The sequence below is a fragment of the Dama dama genome, chromosome 22 (genome assembly GCF_033118175.1).
Source record: "Dama dama isolate Ldn47 chromosome 22, ASM3311817v1, whole genome shotgun sequence".
In the NCBI taxonomy this organism is placed as follows: domain Eukaryota; kingdom Metazoa; phylum Chordata; class Mammalia; order Artiodactyla; family Cervidae; genus Dama; species Dama dama.
Genome location: NC_083702.1, coordinates 24,650,437 through 24,671,377, shown reverse-complemented (window position 1 = coordinate 24,671,377; position 20,941 = coordinate 24,650,437). Strand labels below are relative to the sequence as shown.

At 42.7% G+C, this 20,941-nt stretch overlaps 1 protein-coding gene across 3 annotated transcripts in view; it reads left to right on the top strand.

The window, feature by feature from the left end:
- Nucleotides 1-18,183, top strand: part of GUCY2C (guanylate cyclase 2C) — a 63,854-nt gene extending 45,671 nt beyond the window's left edge. For all 3 annotated transcript variants that reach the window (XM_061125055.1, XM_061125057.1, XM_061125056.1), the window contains 8 exons: nt 3,038-3,129; nt 7,094-7,252; nt 9,001-9,193; nt 10,808-10,982; nt 13,024-13,122; nt 13,892-13,986; nt 15,896-15,972; nt 17,518-18,183. In XM_061125055.1, coding sequence (XP_060981038.1) covers nt 3,038-3,129; nt 7,094-7,252; nt 9,001-9,193; nt 10,808-10,982; nt 13,024-13,122; nt 13,892-13,986; nt 15,896-15,972; nt 17,518-17,692 — 1,065 coding nt within the window. In that variant the 3' untranslated portion in view covers nt 17,693-18,183. The remainder of the gene's footprint in view (nt 1-3,037; nt 3,130-7,093; nt 7,253-9,000; nt 9,194-10,807; nt 10,983-13,023; nt 13,123-13,891; nt 13,987-15,895; nt 15,973-17,517) is intronic.
- The last annotated feature ends 2,758 nt before the right edge of the window (nt 18,184-20,941 follow it).

Here is a 20,941-nt window from a genome sequence, read left to right as displayed (position 1 = left end):
TCTACAGGAGAATCCATTCCTCACTTCTCCCAGGAGCTTCTAGTGGCTCTTGACATGCCTTGGCTTGTGGCCACAACACTAATCTCTGCCTCCAGGCCACATTCTCCGTTTCTGTCTAATCTACTTTTCTCCTATATGAGGATACATGTGACTACTGCTGTTATTTAGTTGCTAGGTCGTGTCCAGTTCTTTGCGACCCCATGGACTGCAGCACGCCAGGCTTCCCTGTCCTTCACTACTGTCTCCCGAAGTTTGCTGCAACTCATTCATGCCCATTGAGTCAGTGATGCGACCCAACCATCTCATCCTCTGCCACGCTCTTCTCCTTTTGTCCTCAATCTTTCCCGGAATCAGGGTCTTTTCCGATGAGCCGGCTCTTCACATCAGGTGGCCAAAGTACTGAAGTTTCAGTCCAGGGACTTCCCCGGTGGTTCATTGTTTAAGACTACGTACTTCCACTGCAGGAGGCATGGTTCAGTCTCTTCTCAGGGAACTAAGATACCACATACCTTGTAGCCAAAAAGTTAAAAAATAAAATAAAATAAATTGGATTTTTTAAAAAAACTTTTTTTAAAAGGATAATCCAGAATTATCTTCCCATTGCAAGATCCTTAATCATACCTGCAGAAACCCTTTTTCCAAGTAAGGTAGCATTCACTGGGTCCGGGGGTTGGGACACATCCTTGGGAGCTGTTATCAATCTGTCCATCCTCCTAACACACAAAAGAGCTCCTCCAGCGCACATCACATTCTCAGTATTCAGGAGCTGGAAGAGCAAGATGTCTCTGTGATACACTTATTAGGCTTATAAAACTACCTCCTGATTATAAAATAAATATGCCAACATCTAGAAACAATAAAGAAATGTACTTTCACTCTTTCTATCCTTCCTCCGAAGAAAATGGAGACTTTTCTGTATTTGCTTAATTGTTTTATAATCCCTCACAAAGGCCTTTAAGGACTGTGGGGGGAAAAATTCTAATTTTTTCTTTTGAATTTTATCTGAGCTTCTCTAATCCAGAATATGGTGAGTAAATGTTGAAAAAATATTTATGGTTGTTAAATTTTTTTTAAACTTTTATTCCTTGCAGGATAAAGATAAAAACATTTTGCTTCAGTTTGCAAGTGACCTGCTAGATGAGGTTTATGGTCAGACTCTATTGAGCATAAATGGGCCTTTTTTATTTCTTTCTGTTTTTCAACATGAAAGGCAGGTTGTACCCCAAGGTGTTCTGAACTACATCCACTCCTATCTTGTCTTCTCATCCCTTCCCTTCCTGCTGCTTTTCTGGATCCTGGAATTCCTCTCCGCACATCAGTATCTCTCCTCTCAAACCCTGCTTTCTAGTCTGAGTATATCCTCATGTTTAAAACAGCTTTCACCGAAGCCACCTCCTTGTCCATTGACTCGTGCGGCTGGATGGTTCTGGAATTGGAAATGAGGAATTCGATTACTTCTTCTAGTAGCTGGTTCCAGTAGAATACAGGTCTGAAACTCCAAGACTTGGCCTGAAGGGCATGTGCTGTTGACCGAGGAGCCTGGTGGGCTAGGACCCATGGGGTTGCAGAGTCAGACACGACTGAAGCAATTTGGCACGCACGCGCGCTGTATCAGCTCACTTGTTGGCGCTTCTGTCCCATCCTCTAAGGCAGTCAGCCAGCGGATCGTTTTCCCAGGCAGGGGTACCACCTAGTGATGAATATGGGCAACTACAGTTCTATACCGTGGTCGTCTCCCTCCCCAGGGACTCTTCATTAACGCAAAAGAATGCAGACAGGCACTGTATCTAGTACCACTTGTGATCCTGTTTGTGTTCAGAGTGAAGAACAAACTTAACTTAAAGCAAATGCCCTTCAGCATGCTTTTTGATTCCCACAAAAGCTGCAAACAAGCCGTATCAAATTAGATGATGGTTCCATGGGCTTCCTGTCCTCTCCCTCTTCCTCTGTACTCCTCCCCACCCCCCACCCCCCCCACACACACACCCTCCCATCCCTCCCATCCTCCCACCTCCCCCAACCCCAACCCGCCTTCCTCGTTTCTCTTCACTGCAGCTGGGAAACTTACAAACGTACATAGATTAATGTCCTCTGCCCATGTCATACCTGGGACATACTTGTGCTAAGGAAATTATTAATTTTTTAATCTGAAATTCAAGTTTAACTGGGTGTCCTGTTAAACTTTTTTTTTTTGCTACATCTGAGAACCCTAACAAGGTGCCTTCACAAACCAATTAATTCAGAAGCTCCTGAAGTCCTAAGAAATTTTGTGCATGCTCCCCAGACAACCCCATGGTCAGGCACAGTTGAAAACGAATGTCATAGAGCTTCACTCTCGTTTTAGAGTTGCCCGGTACTCACCAAGCCCAGCTATTTATACCCCTCCCCAGCACAAACCCTGCAGATGTCCGTAAGGCGTTTTGTCTCTCCCATCCCACCTCGTCCAAATCAATATTGCCATTTTCTCCCTAGCCTAGGATCGAAAGGAGGGGTGAGGCAGAGTAGTACAGCAATGATGACCACAGGGAACTGGGCCATTTCATACTTGTTGTGAGAGTTGAGAGGTTTTAAAAATATTCCCTGCTTCAGTTGCTTACATCACGGAACAGAATAGTACAGGATACCACCCTCTAAGCTAATCCACCTCTTATTTTTTTATCTGAAGTATAGCTGATTGACAGTCTTGTGCTAATCTCTGCTGTATAGCAAAGTGACTCATTTATACATTCCTTTTCATATTCTTTTCCATTATAGTTTATCCCAAGGGGATTGGCTGTAGTTCCCTCTGCTATATATAGTAAGACTTTGTTTTTGTCTGTTTTAAAGGTAATAGTTTGCATCTACCAACCCCACACTCCCAGTCCTTCCCTCTCCCCACTCCTTTGGCAACCACAAGTGTGTTCTCTAAGCCTGTGAGTCTGTTTCTCTTTCATAGGTAGGTTCATTTGTGTCATATTTTAGGCTTCACATGTAAGTGATACCATATGGCATTTGTCTTTTTCTGAGTTACTTCAGTTCGACCTCTTCTTTCTTCCAGGTCTATCTACTTGTCAAAAACTGTTGGGAGGAAGATCCAGAAAAGAGGCCAGATTTCAAGAAAATTGAGAATACCCTGGCCAAGATATTTGGGTATGGCGGACATTTTTACTTTTCGCCACTAACTTCAGTTTTTTCTAATAATAGTTGACATTCAGTGGTAGCTAAGTATGAGAATGCCTTTTCTAATGAAAAATCACAGATTACAACACCTGTCTCCAAAAAATTAAAATGATATGGAGATGAACAGACCATTTTCTCGAGGAATAATCACTTGAAAAGCTAAGTACTATATGTTCAAGGGCAAGATGAGCCTGATTAGAAAATAGATTCTGACTGATCATGATTATATCTGTTAAAAAAATATAGTTCCCTTACTCTTCTGCAGGTAATTAGGATTTAGAAGTCTAGTAGAATCCTGAGGATCTTAAAACCCCTGGATAATTCTTAACATCAGCAAGTTCCTTAGAGTTTTAAAAATCGTAAGATCAGGAACTTTGGCTGAATCAGAGTATAATTCAGGATCAAGAGAAAAGTAACGTACAGTTATCCAGTAAGGTTGAATTTTAGATTTTCCATGTTTGGAGGCAGACACAATGCAGAGTGAGAAAAATAGCTCTAGGAGATCCAGTTTCTAGGCTAGGATCTAATAATAGCTAGTTATGGTTACCAATTTTGTTGCTTGTAAAATTGGAATGAATTTTCTGTAGATGATTCCTGCAGTTCCTTCTAGCTCTTTCTGTAGTTTCGTTAAGTGAAAGACTCAGGCACTTAGTGAAGCTAAATAAAGCCCAGGACTGAGATGGGGTGGAGTAGTGGTCCCAAACCCCCCACACCAGGCCACACAGCAGGAGGTGAGGTGGGGTTGGGGGGCAGCTTCATCTGTTCTTCTTTGCTCACATTACCACCCAAGTTCTACCTCCTTTCAAATCAGCAGCAGCATTTGATTCTCATAGGAGCGTGAGCCCTAACCCTAAAGTTAGGGCAGAGTATCCTGAGATTGCCACAAAATAGAAATACATTGCACAATAAATGTAACGTCCTTGAAGCATCTCGAAACCATACCCTCCCCCACCCCCACCCCTGCCCAGTCCATGGAAAAGTTATCTTCCATGAAACCAGTCCCTGGTGGCAAAAATGTTGGGGACTTCTGGGGTAGAGTGCAGACAATGAAAGTGTGGCCATTGATTGCTTGATCAAACCACTCAATGGGGGAAAAGAGCAGGAAATAATAAATGATTTCAATCTTGCTCTTTTTCATTCCTTCCCAGATCTATTACTAAGAGCAGATGAAACTGTATGTGTGACAGATGAAATGTGAGCTCATGAAGACAAAACTAGGCCCCTGGTATTTAGCCTTTAATGTGGTGGTTCTCTACTTGGCTGCACATTGAAATCACCTGGGGATAGTTGCAAACTAGTGATGCCGGAGTGCTACCCGAGAGAGTCTGATGTAATTGATCTGGGTGCAGGGTGTCATCAGGAGTTTAAATAAGCTCCTCAGGTGATTAAAATACACAGCCGAGGTTGAGGAAACTGTTTTAATTGAATCAATTCATCATGAAATCAGATTATCCATCTTCATCCCTTCCACCTGCTCCCTCATTCTTTCAACCCAGCTCTATTTCTTTATGGTTTCGGGTGAGAATCTCCTGGGGACCTTGTTAAAAATTTCTCTTCATCCCAAACCTAGCAGTTTCCAGTTGTAATAGGTCTGTGATAGAACTCAGAAATGTATGAATTTTTTTCTCTTTTTTATTTTTTAAATTATGAAAGTATGATACATTTACAGGAGACTTGGAAAATACAAAACAAAGTTACATATAGTTCCACTATATATTACAATTATTTTTTAAGTAGATAAACTAAGATTTTTAGTTGGAGTTTCAATGTCAAACTCTCAAAAGTTAACAGAATGAATATACAGAAAAGTAGAAGGATATAGTAGACCTGAAAAGCACCATGAACCAACTAAATATAATTAAGATTTATACAATTTTCATTCAACAGTAGGATACAAATTCTATTCAGGTTCCCATAGACTATAAACTAGGAGTCTCTGGAACATATCCAGGGACATAAAACAAGGTGCAAACATTTCATGGTCTAAAGGTATTGAAATCATACACAGTATGTTCTCTTATCACTGTAAAATTATGTTAGAAATCAATATCAGAAGATACTTGAAGATAATGCACCTATTTTCAAGTCCAGTGTGGCATTTACCAAGACAGATCTCAATAAAGGTCTCATTGAAAGCCTCAATAAAGTCAGATTAATGAAAAAACACGGTGATTGCAGAGAAGAAAGCATTTAAATGAGAAATTAAAGATTTTTTAAAACCCCATGTATTTGGAAATTAAATGTCCACTTTTAAATGATGGGTGTATCTAAGAAGGTATAACAAGGAAAATTAGAAAATACTTAGAATAAAAATAAAAGAATTTACCAGAATTTGTCGCATGCATCTGAAGCTGCTCAGTGCATCTAAATACAATGTGAAACTGTATAAGGTACACAATTGAATAAGGTATAAAAATAAATAATGGACACTAGCATAAAATTTTGTGAAATTTGAACAAAATCTATATGTTAGTTAATAGTACTGTGGTGGTGGTGCTTTAGACACTCAGCTCTGTCTGACTCTTGCAGCCCCAAGGACTGTAGCCCGCCAGGCTCCTCTGTCCATGGGATTCTCCAGGCAGTACTGGAGTGGGTTGCCATTTCCTTCTCCAGGGGATCTTCCTTACCCAGAAATGGAACTTGGGTGTCCTGCATTGCAGGTTGATTCTTCACTGACAGAGCTACGAGGAAAGTCCACATGTTAATTTCCTGTTTGGGGGGATTTTTTTTTTTTTTTTACAACATAGTAAGCAAGTCAGACATGACTGAGCGACTGAACTGAACTGAAGAAATGTATTGAATTTTTAACAAACATCCCACCCCATACCAACGGGATTACAACATAGTCTGTCTTTTTGAGCACAGAAATGGCAAGTTTAATTGTTGTTATGATGATGAAACAGTACGATTTATTCATCCCGTGGGTTGTGTCATGAACATTGTCTCCAGTTCTCACAACAGTTAATTTCCTGCTGGGGTCTGCACCCGGGTCCTGCAGGACCCCTGGGCCCTACATCCTGGGGTCACAGGGTCACAAAGAGCTGGCATCTCATCTAAGTCATCTTGATCTAACAAAATAGACTTAGGGCTTTCGCTTTAGGACCCTGACTCTCTATTCTGAGGAATAATATAAGGCTCAGTTTTACTTTTCTTGATTCTTTCTCTTATTTTTTTATTTTTTAATTGAAGGAAAATTGCTCTACAATGTTGTGATGGTTTCTGCCATACGAGGTTCTTTTCTTATATTTCCCTTTATTTCAAGTTGTTCCTTATTAAAACTCTAGAAATATGAATAGGCAAATAAGAAAGTAAAAACATCACCTATTTTTCAACAAATAATGACCAGTTTTCAAAAATTAAAAATAAGATGATAATGTTTGCTATTACATAAATGGCTTTTTTCACTTAAATAATGTAAAAGTAGTATCTTTCTATGTACTTCATGATTTTAACTTGTATTTGATAGTCCATCATTTCATAATAATTTAATTACTTTTTGTTACACATTTAGGGTAATTTTTAAATGATTCTTTGGGAGGAATAACTCTGACTTTCTTTATAGTTCACTTTTAGCACATTCTTGAGTTTCCTTCGGGTAATTCTAGGAAGTAGAATTGAGAGGCTGGTCCACATAAGCATTCTTAAGATTTATGATGCATTTTACCGTATTTCCCTCCAGGAAGACTATAATGTATATTTTTCCTCCATCTTATTTACATTGATTACCATTGTGCTATCATTTGTTTTTCTTTTTTTTTTTTTTAGTGTCTTTTCTATTTCTTTGATCCTTCCCAAGATTAAATTTTTTTCTATATTTGTTGACCATTTTTATTCTTTCTTTAATTACCTGTCCTTAATATCTGCCTATTGCTTTAATGAATATTCATGTTTTCTTAATAATATGGAGAGCTCTTTTATCTGTCTCTACCTACAGCCTTTTCCATGACCAAAAAAATGAGAGTTACATGGATACCTTGATCCGACGTCTACAGCTGTATTCCCGGAACCTGGAACATCTGGTGGAAGAAAGGACACAGCTATACAAGGCGGAGAGGGACAGGGCCGACCAGCTTAACTTCATGTTGCTCCCACGGTAAGGAAGTCCTTCCACGGACGGGACTGTACAGGACTCCAGAGCTGTGCCTCAGCCCCTAACGCTGAAAGCCAAAGCATATTTGTCTAGCATTGGTTTTCTCTGTACTTTTCTTACTTTATTTTTATGTATTTATTTGGCTGTGCTGGATCTTAGTTACAGCACACAGGATCTTTATTTGCAGCATGTGAAATTTTAATTAGGGCGTGTGGCATCTAGTTCTATTTGCAGCATGTGAAATTTTAATTAGGGCGTGTGGCATCTAGTTCCCAGAGCAGGGATAGAACCTGGGTCCCCTGCATTGGGAGTGCAGAGTCTTAGTCACTGGACCACCAGGGAAGTCCCTTCTCTACATTTATATAGGATTGCTCCCTTTTGCATTTTCTTCATCAGATCGTTGTGTTTAAAGATGCACATTCTTGCTAAGCTTTGTCCCGGTTTGCACTGTCTAAATTGCTAAAAGAAAGAGATTGTTTTCCAGTGCCATGGAAGGAGCATGGATGGCAGAGTTAGAGCCACCTAGATTCCAACACCTGTTGGTCACTTTTACTGAGTCGGAGACCTTAGGCCAGTCACTGTCTCTCCTTTATACAAAAATAAAAATTAAAGCATTAGTTTCTTTGCCATCTTCTTTCAGCCTCATAGTAGAGGCCATATTACAAGAAATGATATAGATGAGCTTATTTGCAAAACAGAAATAGAGACAAAGGTGTAGAAAGCAAATGTATGGACACCAAGCGGGAAAGGGGTGGGTGGGTAGGGAGAAATAGGGAGATTGGGATTGGCAGGTTCGCTCTGTTGATACTATGTATAAAATAGACGCTGGGGCTTCCCTGGAGATTCAGAAGGTTAAGAATCTGCCTGCAATGCAGGAGACCCAGGTTTGATCCCTGCATTGGGAAGATCCCCTAGGGAAGGGAATTGCTACTGACTTCAGTATTCCTCCCTGGGAAATCCCATGGACAGAGGAGCTTGTCGGGCTGCAGTCCACTGTGTCACAGAAGAGTCGGACACAACTTAACGACTAACATGTACACACAGAAAATAGATGACTAATGAGAAGCGACCGAATAGCACAGGGAACTCTACTTGCTGCTCTGGGGTGACCTCAACTGGAAGGGGGTCCAACATGGAGGGGATATACGTATATGTACAGCGGATTCATTTGCCAAACAGTAGAAACTAACACTTTATAAATAAAGCAACTATGCTCCAGTAAAAATTAATTAAAAGTAAGATAGGAGCCATCTTTAGTGCAGGAAGGCTTCCCAGGTGGCTCAGATGGTAAAGACTCTGCCTTCAATGTGGGAGACCGGATTCAATTCCATGCAATTCAATTCAATTCAATCCCTGGGTGGGGAAGATCCCCTGGAGGAAGAAATGGAAACCCACTCTAGTATTCTTGCCTGGAAAACTCCATGGACGGAGGAGCCTGGCAGGCTGCAGTCCATGGGGTCGCATAGAGCCGGACACGACTGAGCAACTGAACATTCACATTTATTAGAGTTATAATCAAGTATTAATACTGAACCTCCTATTCATCTGAGGCCACATAAATGTGCTGTGTGTGTGTGATATGTTCCTAGACTTAGTATTTGCAAACTGTCTTTGGTTCCTTGCCACACCATTCATTGGAAATCCTCAGTTCTAGAATTCCTGGTGAACAGTTAGTACTATCTCAAAGATTTCCGTAGAGGAAGAAGGGATTTACTGAAATTGAGGGCCCTGTTTTTACCTTCCTCATCTAGGCTCGTGGTCAAGTCTCTGAAGGAGAAAGGCTTCGTGGAGCCTGAACTCTACGAGGAGGTCACAGTCTACTTCAGTGACATTGTAGGGTTCACTACCATCTGCAAGTACAGCACCCCCATGGAGGTGGTGGACATGCTCAACGACATCTATAAGAACTTTGACCACATTCTGGACCACCACGACGTGTACAAGGTAACCACTACACCTAACAGACAAATGATGGTTTGACCCCAGGTCAGCAGAGCCAGAATTGGCGGTTTCTGTTATTACAGTTCTCCTTCGCAACCCCTACCACCTCTGCCTCAGGATGCTTCCAGGATTGTCCTGGATCCCCAAGTCCCCAGGTGCTCAAGTCCCTGGTGTAAAATAACATAGTATTTGCATACAACCTATGTGCATACCCATGTACTCTAATTTAAATCATCTCTACATTACGTATAATACCTAATACAATGTAAATGCCATGTAAAATAGTTGCTGGAGTTGTGGCAAATTCAAGTTTTACTTTTTGGAACTTTCTGGAGTTTTATTTAAATATTTTTGAATCATGGGTCATTGAATCCACAGTGCGGAACCTAGAGAGTCAGAGAGCTGACTCTACTCAGGTCTTTTCCTTTGTCATTTAAGAGTGAGTAAATTAGTGGTTGAGTGTGAGCTACTAGTGAAGTGAAAGAATAAGAGTGGTCAGAAGTTTAAATTCTCACCCTGTGTAGATCAGAAAGTCTTACTAACAAGAGTTCCAGTTCAATAGAAAGTGATTATGCATTTTAGCGATATTCAGAAAGAAGAAATTAACTAACCAATACATATGAACCATGCATATGATTATGAAAATGAGATTAAAAGGGAGAATATCAAAGAATAATGTTAATAGGAGTCTACTGCCTATTACAAGAAAAGTGTTTGGAAGCATCTGGTACAAGAATGTGTATTACGTCTTTAGTGAAGTGAAAATGAAAGTCACTCAGTCGTGTCTGACTCTTTGCAACCCCGTGGACTGTAGCCCGCCAGGCTCCTCTGTCCATGGGACTCTCCAGGCAAGAATACTGGAGTGGCTTGCCATGCCCTTCTCCAGGAGATCTTCCCAACCCAGGGGTCGAACCCAGGTCTTCTGCCTTGCGGGCAGAATTTTTACCACTTGAGCCACCAGGGAAGCCCCTTTATGTCTTAGAGGAACCTACAATTCTTTTTTTATCAAATAGTTTTTGAAAAGTAAAGCACTAAACATGACTTTTCTGATAATTAGAGATGGTTTGCTAAAATTACATAAAGCCATTCAGATTGTTTCAACACTGTAGAATTGTCACCACATCTGCATGACTTACATTGTTATAAAGTACTTCACTCAGTTAAAATCCTTTGTAGTTGTTTCATCAGCTTTTTAACTAGGTTATAGCTTCCTAGGTGGCAAAGTGGTAAAGAATCTGCCTGCCAATGCAGGAGACGCAGGTGATACGGGTTTGATCCCTGGGTCAGGAAGATCCCCTACAGAAAGAAATGACAACCTGGTCCAGTATTCTTGCTTGGAAAATTTCATGGACACAGGAGCCTGGTAGGCTACAGTCCATAGGGTCACAGAGAGTTGGACATGGCTGAGCATGCACACACCACATCCTAACTAGGCTATAAAAACCCTAAAGAAATTAGCATAGTACCGGTCTTGAAGTAGTCCCAGAATAAGTGTACAGGTCTATGCTCATATGAGTTCTCAAACATTTCTGAATTTGATGTGCAATAAACTGCTTCTGTTTACTTTCTGGTGCCTTTAGAAGGAACAGATTCACTGATGAGAAACTACTTCCACAGGTGGAAACCATTGGTGATGCCTACATGGTGGCCAGCGGTTTGCCTAAGAGAAATGGCAACCGGCATGCAATAGACATTGCCAAGATGGCCTTGGACCTCCTCAGCTTTGTGGGGACCTTTGAGCTGGAGCATCTTCCTGGCCTCCCAATATGGATTCGCATTGGAATTCACTCCGGTACGCAGCTGAGCACTGTAGCAGTCGGGAACCGTGTGTACCTCTGCACACCAACTAAATTAGAAAGGTTGAAGGATCCTCAGATGAGATCAGTTTTCACATGAGGCTTACTCTTGAATCCACTGGCCAAATACAAGGTCCAGTTACACATCCTGACATAATTAGACCTATAATGAGTGTCTGGAGAGTTTTAGGAAACAACAGTCACGACAGCACTCATGGAATGATAATAAACACCAACCACAAACTAAAATAACAAGCTCCAGATCTCCTATTTAAGTCACCCTATTTCCTAGTGGCTCAGATGGTAGACAATCCACATGCAATGCAGTGCAGGAGACTTGGCTTTGATCCCTGAGTTGGGAAGATCCCCTGGAGGAGGGCATGGCAACCCACTCCAGTATTCTTGCCTGGAGAATCCCAAGGACAGAGGAGCCTGGCGGGCTACAGTCCATGTACCATATAGAGTTGGACACGACTGAGCGACCAAGCACAGCACAGCACATTTACTATTTATCTCTTCCCCATTCCCTCCCTCTCCCCATCTCTGCCTTCTGTAAATTTTTTTCCAGTAAAATATTACAGTATCTTAAATGGATTTTATTATCTTTCTGATGTGATTGAGACGTTTTAGAGACCTTTTTTTTTAAATTGAAATATAGCTGATTTACAGTGTTTTATTAGTTTCTGGTATACAGCAAAGTGATTTGGTTATACAGACATATAAAATAGTTTGCATCTGCTAATCTCAAACTCCCAGTCCATCCCTCCCCTACCCCTTGGTAACCACAAGTCTTTTCTCTATGTCTGTGAATCTGTTTCGTAGATAAGTATATCTGTGTCATATTTTAGCTTCCTCAGAGATCTAATCAAGTAGCTGCTGCTGCTTCTGTCTGTTTTTGTTTTGTATTTTTGCATTGAACCTAACAGGGAAGATTCAGTACTCAGTATTTTTTTTTTTCAAGTGTACATAAGCAATGCCCAACTTAATGTTCTATTTTTTTTTTCAATGTCTGTAAACAACAGTGTTCAAAGGACAAATCTATAAAGAAATTCATATAGATCAAAACCTGATAAACAAACCAGAAAATCAATAGTTACCTCTATCCAAAACCTGGTTTTGCAGTTTCTGAGTTAATCTTCAACTTCTGCAAATTTTAACTCCCTGCATTCAGTCTTTCCACACAAATACTTGCTTGAGCATCCCTTTTTCCCTGTCTATAAGCCCCTGTGCATCATCTGGCCTTGGCTTTTGTTCTGCCTTTTGGGGTATCCTTGTGTCGTAGGCTCCCCCTTCCTGCTGCATTCACGTGGTGCATGAAAAGCTCATGGAAGAAGGTACCAAGTCCTTGTCATCTGGGTCTTCCATCATCAGACCACCAATCCCTAAAATGCTGTGCTGAGCCAGGCTTAGTCACTCAGTCATGGGGGACTCTTTGCAACCTCATGGACTGCAGCCCGCCAGGCTCCTCTGTCCATGGGGATTCTCCAGGCAAGAATACTGGAGTGGGTTGCCATGCCCTCCTACAGGGGATCTTCCCAACCCAGGGTCAAACCCAGGTCTCCTGCATTGCAGGCAGATTCTTTACCAGCTGAGCTACCAAGGAAGCCCAAAATAAAACAAACGGGCCATTGAGCCTTCAGTGCACTGTGCCCCCCGATGGTTCAGAACTCTGGGCTGTGTGGCTGGCACAACAAGAAAGTGGTGAGATGGTCTCCATCCTTCCTGAGAGCCTTCTGTGTAATATATTAAGGAGCATTTTCCACCTTTGCATGCTGATCTCAAAATGTCTTCTTGTTTCTCGAAAATGTGCTTTTCTATGCAGCAAACCACTTTCTGAAAGCGTGATTTGGATAATGATGCTACTCCCAACAAATACATTCATTTAGAGCCGAGGTCACAGCTCACATTTTACCCCTGAAACCACTTCTCCCATCTAATGAGGCACTGAGCATTGTGATCTTGAGAAGAGGCTCACCCACCTTTACACCACTCTGGGACTCCCGTGGCCTCCACCTTCTTGCTTTCTGTCCCTCACAGGTCCCTGTGCTGCTGGAGTCGTGGGGATCAAGATGCCTCGTTATTGCCTGTTTGGAGATACAGTCAACACAGCCTCTCGGATGGAATCCACTGGCCTCCGTAAGAAAGGAGAGGACTTTTCTTAAAGGACAAAGATTCTGTCTCCCAACCAAGGGGAACTGTAGGATAAAAATGCATAATACTGCCAGTGAGGTGAACGTGAAGAATGACTCTTCACATTGACTGACTGTGAGCCTGGGTCAATCCAGTCCTTGCTACATATTGCCGTTTACTGATCATAATTTTTTTCTTCCTTTATGGCTTCGTTTAACTCTTCTTATTAGTCTGGGTTCGTTTGCAGTGCATTCAGGCATGTTCTACCTGGAATAGTCTTAGATCCATGTAAAAGAAAGTTTTAGCTGAATCATGTCCAACTCTTTGCAGTTCCACGGACTGTAGCCCACCAGGCTCCTCAGTCCATGGAATTCTCCAGGCAAGAATACTGGAGTGGGTTGCCATTTACATGGAGACCCCAAACCAAATTCCAGCTTTTTAGCTCAGCACCACAAAGTAAAATCCAAACCCAGGCCCAGGGGGCTCCCCTCTCTGAGCTGGAATGAGAAGCTCCAGGGCTTAATGTAATATAATGTAATGTAATGTAAGCTCCTTACTCAGGATCCTGAAAACCAGCACTAGACCCTCTCCCCATGTCTGATGATAGTTCTCATCTCACCGATGCTATTCTAAAGTGTTTTGTTTTTTTTTATGACAATATCTAAGCTGTCAAGAGCACTCATAGTAAATATTCTGGCTCAAGGGGAAACAAACGGGGCCTTATGATAGCATTCAAAATGGACAAGGTTTTCATTGATCTATTTTGCATTTTCAGCCTTGAGAATCCATGTCAGCGGCTCCACCATAGCCATCCTGAAGAGGACAGAGTGCCAGTTCCTCTATGAAGTAAGAGGAGAAACCTACTTAAAGGTAAGGAACCCATCAAGAAAGCTCACACCAGCACCCAGGGGATGCCTGCTTTGAGACTGGACATCCAGAGGTCAGTGATGCTGACGAGCACAAGGATGAAGAATCCTTTTCTGTTCTCCCCACAGTTATCACCCACTCTTCCCTGTAGGAGATGCCACCACTGAAGACTATAAACTCAGACCTTTCCTTTACTCCAGAAACCCCTTTTGATGTTGTGAATGATAGCCACTGCATTATAAAATGCTGCCACCATTTCTTCTACCTCTGCCCAAATTTGTTCCCGGTTCCTCCTCCACCCCAAGAGCTGCAGTGTCTGCTGCAGATCTTACTTAAGCTAAAGCCCCCATCCATCTACTTACATCCTCGCTTTCACTGCAGGACGCTGCTCTCTAAGGCCGCCTCTCTTGCCGTGCTGCTCTGAGGCTCTGGGCCAGTGAATCTCAAATTGTGGCCCCCGATCCTGACTCAGCGTCATTGAGGAGCTTGTTACAATGCAAATGCCTGGATGCTCCACCGGGTGGCGCTAGTGGTAAAGAACCTGCCTGCCAACGCATGGGACATAAGAGACATGGGTTCGATCCCTGGGTTGGGAAGATCCCCTGGAGGAGGGCATGGCAACCCACTCCAGTTTTCTTGCCTGGAGAATCCCATGGACAGAGGAGCCTGGCGGGCTGCAGTTCACCGGGTCACAAAGAGTCAGACATGACTTAGCAATTAAGCACGGATGCCCGACCAGACTTGCTGAGTCCAATTCTCTTTGGGTATAGATCAGAGATCTGTATTTTAATCAAGTGACTGTGATGCATATAGAAGTGTGGGAATCCCTGTTCCAGACGCGTCATGCTGTCCCAACTGGTCTGAAGCCAGTGATCGGCTAAGACCATCTGCCTCCACCAGCCATAGCAGCGCTGGCCTTTACACTGACAGCAACTTGGAAGAGCCTCCTTTAGGTAGCTGTGTCCGAACAACACACTGGCTTTTTTACTTCTCCGTAAACACATTCTCTGCAGTGTTCCCCCCAAAATAGAAGTGGTGTGTGAATTATTACAGTCCAGGTAGTTAGGTGTATGGGCTCAGTGGTGTCTGCCTCTGTGACCCCATGACTGTAACCTGCCAGGTTCCTTTGTCTGTGGGATTTTCTAGGCAAGAATACGGGAGTGGGTTGCCATTTCCTACTCCGGGGGATTGAACCCAAGTCTCTTGCATATCCTGCATTGGCAAGCAGGTTCTTTACCATTGGCGCCACTTGGGAAGTTCAAATATTACAGTCCAAACACAGCCCCAAACCACTAATTTTTTTTGAATGAGTGGTTTTTAAAAATATAACTATCCAGTCTGCTTTTCAAACACAAAACACTCCAGCCAGAAAAGAATTTGCTGTTGCTTCCATTTATTTTACAGCCTGCAGATGTACCTAGCAAATGTCAATTAGTGAGTGTTTATTATGAGGCACCTGTGTTTGTAATTTACACACTTCAGGTGGGGAAACTATGGCAAAAGTTTTGCGGCAAAAATGGCCAGAATAAAATGTGGACGACAGAAACCAGTTGGATTCATTGGAGTAGCAGGATCATAGATGAATTTTCTTCCTTCTTCATTTAGAATTTTTGTGCTATTGCTAAGGTGATATTTGGAAATGTCTTTGGGGGAATAAAAGAAAATTTTAGTTTGGAAAAAAAGAAAAACACATGTCTGGTGGATGAGAGATACTTTTTTAAAGGTGCTTGGAAATAAAGATTGGTCTAGAGATAACACAAATCATACCAGGAACAGGTACTGTATTGAAATATAGGCTCTGATGACAAACTCAGAGGGGAGAGGTCTCTTGGAAGATGATACTTGTCAGAACGGTGGGTTAGAGCCGGCTGCCTCTGGGCCTCCGTGGTACACACCTTTCTTGTCTCTCTAGGGAAGAGGAGCTGAGACCACCTACTGGCTGACCGGGGTGAAGGACCAGGAGTACAACCTACCGACCCCTCCAACCGCGTAAGCTGCTGGCTGGGGCGGGGAGGGGCCGGGAAGTAGAGGTCTTGGCTTTCTATCTTGTACTGTGTGCAGAGTTTAACTGTTGGCGAATGTTTTGCCAGTGGCAATGAGGCATTGACTCCAAGGTCAGAGACAACGCACATTGAAAAGGCTTGGAAACCCCCCTTCTCTGGCTGCTGGAGTGTCTCAGGCTCGCTCAGGAGACCAGAGGACAGTTTAGGGCTCACCCCCTGCACGTGTGGTCAAGAGTAGGGCGCAGTAGGGACCAGGGGCCGAGGCATTTCCACTCCTGCTTACAGCTCTCTGCTGAGTCACCTGATGAAACAGGAACTCCCCAGCTCCAGGACTGCGGTTTGGGGTCTTCACATGGAGTGTGTATTCCCCCTGAGATGAGGAATACAGGTTTCAGGTCTAATTAACCAGTTTCAGTTTCCCCTAAAGGTGACTCAAATGGTCTTCCAGTTGCATTTGGGCCACTGCAGTGAGTCATGTGGCCATTGGAATGGCTTTTGCTGCGGTAGAGAAACCCTATCCTGCAGACGCCTGGATGCGGGACCCAGACAGATGACAACACCATAGAGATGCCAAAACAATGCAGACCATCCCTATGGCACGGGGGGAACCTGGCCCCTTACTAAGAGCTCCCCAGGTCCATTCTAATCTCTTAAAACCCTCCACTCATTCAGAGCCCTCCCCAGACAAGACCCACACTCCTACGAAAGTGTGGGACCAACACGTTTTCAGAGTTTTGTGGTGACTGGTGGCTCAGACGATGAAGAATCTGCCGGCAATGCAGGAGACCCAGGTGTGATCCCTGGGTCTGAAAGATCCCCTGGAGAAGGGAATGGCAACCCACTCCAGTATTCTTGCCTGGACAATTCCAGAAACAGAGGACCCTGGCAGGCTACAGTCCACGGGGTTGCAAAGAGTAGAACACAACTCTCCAAGTGTTAGTAGAGCGACTGACACTTTAGTGGCCTTCCCAGGTGGCACTAGTGATAAAGAACCTGCCTGCCAATGCAGGAGACATAAAAGATGCGGGTTTGATCCCTGGGTCACTAAGATCCGCTGGAGTAGGAAATGGCTATCCACTCCAGTATTCTTGCCTGGAGAATCCCATGGACAGAGGAGTCTGGCGGGCTACGGTCCATAGGGTCGCAAAGAGTCGGACACGACTGAAGCGATGTAGCACACACACTAGGGCCTAGCACCCTCCTGGCTTCTCTTCCTCTCGCTCCAGTGGTATATGTAAACCTAACCTCACCTCTCAATTCCGCGTTGTGTTGTCTCACTTTGAAATCGAAATATATTCCTGCTTGAAATATATTCTGCTTTCCCTACAACTACACAGAACAAGGGTAACAGTTCTTTAGGCTCATCGGTGGAAGCCAAGGGTCGTTCTGTGTTCTCTGGACTTCCTGCGTGCAGCACAGAGTATGCATGCAACGAGGAATCAGTGAATGAAACAGGCAGTTCTGGAGCTGAGGGCTAGTCTCTTTGAATGGCTGAGAAGTTCCCTTTTCCCTCCATACTCTGTCTCTCCAGGGAGAATCAACAGCGCTTGCAGGCTGAGTTCGCCGACATGATCGCCAGCTCTTTACAGAAAAGACAGGCCTTGGGGATAAGGAACCGAAAACCAACCCGGGTGGCCAGCTACAAGAAGGGCACCCTGGAATATTTGCAGCTGAACACGACAGACAATGAGAGCACCCATTTTTAGACCTTGGTAAGAGCTAAGCGCTCAGGAAAAACTAAGTCCAGCCACACCTGGGGCAATGACCACAAGTGTCCTGAAGCTTCCGCTTCTCTGAGACCTCAGTAAAGCAGAAGACTCAGATGCAGTCTCCAATAGCCTCGGCTTCCCTGTCTGGGATGTAGGCTTGCTTCTGTGAATCACGTACACTCTTAGTGCAATAATTACCTTCTCCTCTGCAGCCTGATCTCAATAGCTGCTCCAGGGAACTTCATCCTGGGAAGGAAGAGAAATGAATATGTACTATCTCAAAGTTGAAGAGATTTTGTTCTTATTTCACCTGTTTCAGCTTTGTTTTGTTTACTGGCTCTTTTTCTTTCTGTATTCATGATAACATTTTTTTAAATTGTCCCAGTGATATTAAATATTTTATCTCCATTAAATTATATTTTAACTCCTAATTTTGGCAGACAATATGCTGTATATGAGGCAGGAATAAAAGTTAAACATTTCCTGGATCTGTGGATGTGTTTCTCTCTGTTGCACCCATTTTCCTGGAACGCACCAGCCATTGTCTAGTGCTGGTTGAAAAACTGACTTAATACCCCTGCAGTGAAGAAGGGCAAAGCTCGCATCGTTGCTCAGAGGTCCAAACCTTGACGTTCAGCATCACCTGTGTGCATGGGGGGATTTTGTGTCTAGTTCTCTACGATAGAGGCTGTTCAGGTGATAAATTCACATCCTGTCTCTCTGTAAAGACACTTTACTCCAGACTCTGCAAATATCCCCCTCTCACATCCAGCAGTCATCTCCTTCCCCTTTTAAGAGCAGCCAGGCATGATTTATTTGCTTGAAGTCTCTGGAAAAGGACAGAGCCAGGTTGAGTAGACTAATAGCACAGGCAAGAACAGACATGTAACACCCCGGCATTGACCTTCACAACTAAAACAATTGCTCCAACCAAGTATGCCTCCCCAGGCCTCTGCCATGAAAACCACTCTAGAGGTTAAGAAATAGGTTACATCTTCTCTGTCACCTCGAAAAGCAGACCATCAAACAATAATAAATGATCTCCTGGTGTACAGGCTGAGCACTTAATATGCAGCAAGAGCCCTTTCCTGGTGCCTGGAGCTTTAGGATCTGTTTGTGCCTCTGTGTCTAGCACAAGGAGACTTAAAACTCAGGGATGAGGTTGTGATGTGGACGTTGTTGGTCATTCATTCAGGAAACATATTTGAGCTTCTCTTCTTATTCCAGGAGCTGGGCTTAGTGTACATGGTATAGATATGGTCTCTACCAAGCCTTGAATCTTACAGGAGAGAGAGAAATGTAAAGTGATAAAGGGGTGTGAAGACCAAACATCTACCTTGACAAACAGGCAAACTTAGCAACAGCAACTCTAAGACCGGCCAGAAAATCGGTCTTTTAAGGCTCATGAAATGAAGTGAAAGCCACTCAGTCATGTCAGACTCTTTGCGACCCCATGGACTCCATGGAATTCTCCTGGCCAGAATACTGGAGTGGGTAGCTGTTCCCTTCTCCAGGGGATCTTCCCAACCCAGGGATCAAACCCAGGTCTCCTGCATTCCAGGCGGATTCTTCACAAGCTGAGCCACCAGGGAAGGGCATTGATGAAAAGCTTCTCAGCTGAAGGCGCCAGTGTTTATGTTCTTTTATAGACTCTACACGCTTGTGAAATATTTCTTGACCTTTAAACAGATGTGTGGCTTTGTCTTGTCCACTTAACAATGTGGATATGTCATATCAGTGGCAACTAAGGACAGTACCAGGCAAATTCTTTCTCTGCTCTTTCCTAACTATAAATTAATTAATGTCTCCAAGCCCCTAATGTTTCATTAATAATTCAGTCTGCATCATATCCACCTCAAGGAGTTGTTATAATGATTTTTTTAGTTGCAATATAGTTGATTTACAATGTTGTGTTAGTTTCAGGTGTACGGCAAAGTGATTCGGTATCACATATATATATGTATTCTTTTTTGATCTTTTCCATTATAGGTTATTACAAGATACTGAATATGGTTCCCTGTGCCATAGATCCTTGTCATCTATCTATTTTATATATAGTAGCATACATCGGTTTATCTCAAACTACTTGTTTATTCCTCTCCCCTACTAACCAGTGGACAAACAGTTTCTGTAAAGGACCAGATAGTAAATAGTTTACATCGTGCAGGCTGCCCTGTCTCCATTGCAGCGACTCATCTCTGCTGTCATATCAGGAAAGCATCCACAGACAATGGCAGTGGGTAGAATGTGTTCCAATCAAAGTGTATTTTTATTTGTGGCTATTGTTTGCTTCCCTGACTCAGACAGTAAAGAATCCGCCTGCAATGCAGGAGACCTGGTATTGATCCCTTGGTTGGGAAGATCCCTTGGAGGAGGGTATGGTAACCTATTCCAGTGTTCCTGCCTGGAGAATCACTATGGACAGAGGAGCCTGGCGGGCTACAGTCCATGGGGTTGCAAAGAGTCAGACATGACTGAGTGACTAAGTACACGTTTTTTTTTTTTTGCTTACCCTGTTCTAGCAGATAAGAATCTTTTTTTATTTAATGAATTTTTAAAAACATAACTAAAATACCCTTATCATATCCAATGAAATGAATAATTCCTTAATATTAACTAATAATAGCTTTATATTTATTAAACGATTTCCCTGATTGTTTCAAAATTTTTTTTAATTAGTTTGTTCAAAGCAGGATCCAAAGAGGTCCACATGTTTGCATGTGCTTGAAATGTCCCTCTAGTCTCTTAACCTATACTGCTTCACCCATACACACTTTTTTCCTATGACATTGATTTATTGAAACTGAGTCATTTTTCCTACGTAATTCCTCAGTGAATTCAGCTGATTGATTACACAAGGTTTTATTTAATTTGTTGTATTTTCCATATTTCTTGGAACTTGGTAGTTAGATCCAAAAGATAAATTAATATTTGCCCAAGATAATTTATGTAGCCAGTCTCCTAAAGGAGAACTTAGATGTGGAGAATAATACACTGAGATCCAGCTCCAATGATCAATAATGATCTGATTATAATCAGACTACATTATAATGCCACATTTGGTGCAAGTTTTAATCACCCACTCCCACCTCATGCACCTAAAATGACAGAAAAGTTTTTTTTATATAAAGAATTGGGAAACAGGAAAGAATATCCTTAGTGAAATAGAAATTATGAGTCAGTTTTGAAAGAAAAACAAATGGGATCAGACTAAACAAGGGAAGAGTAGCCCAAAGCAGTTGTAGA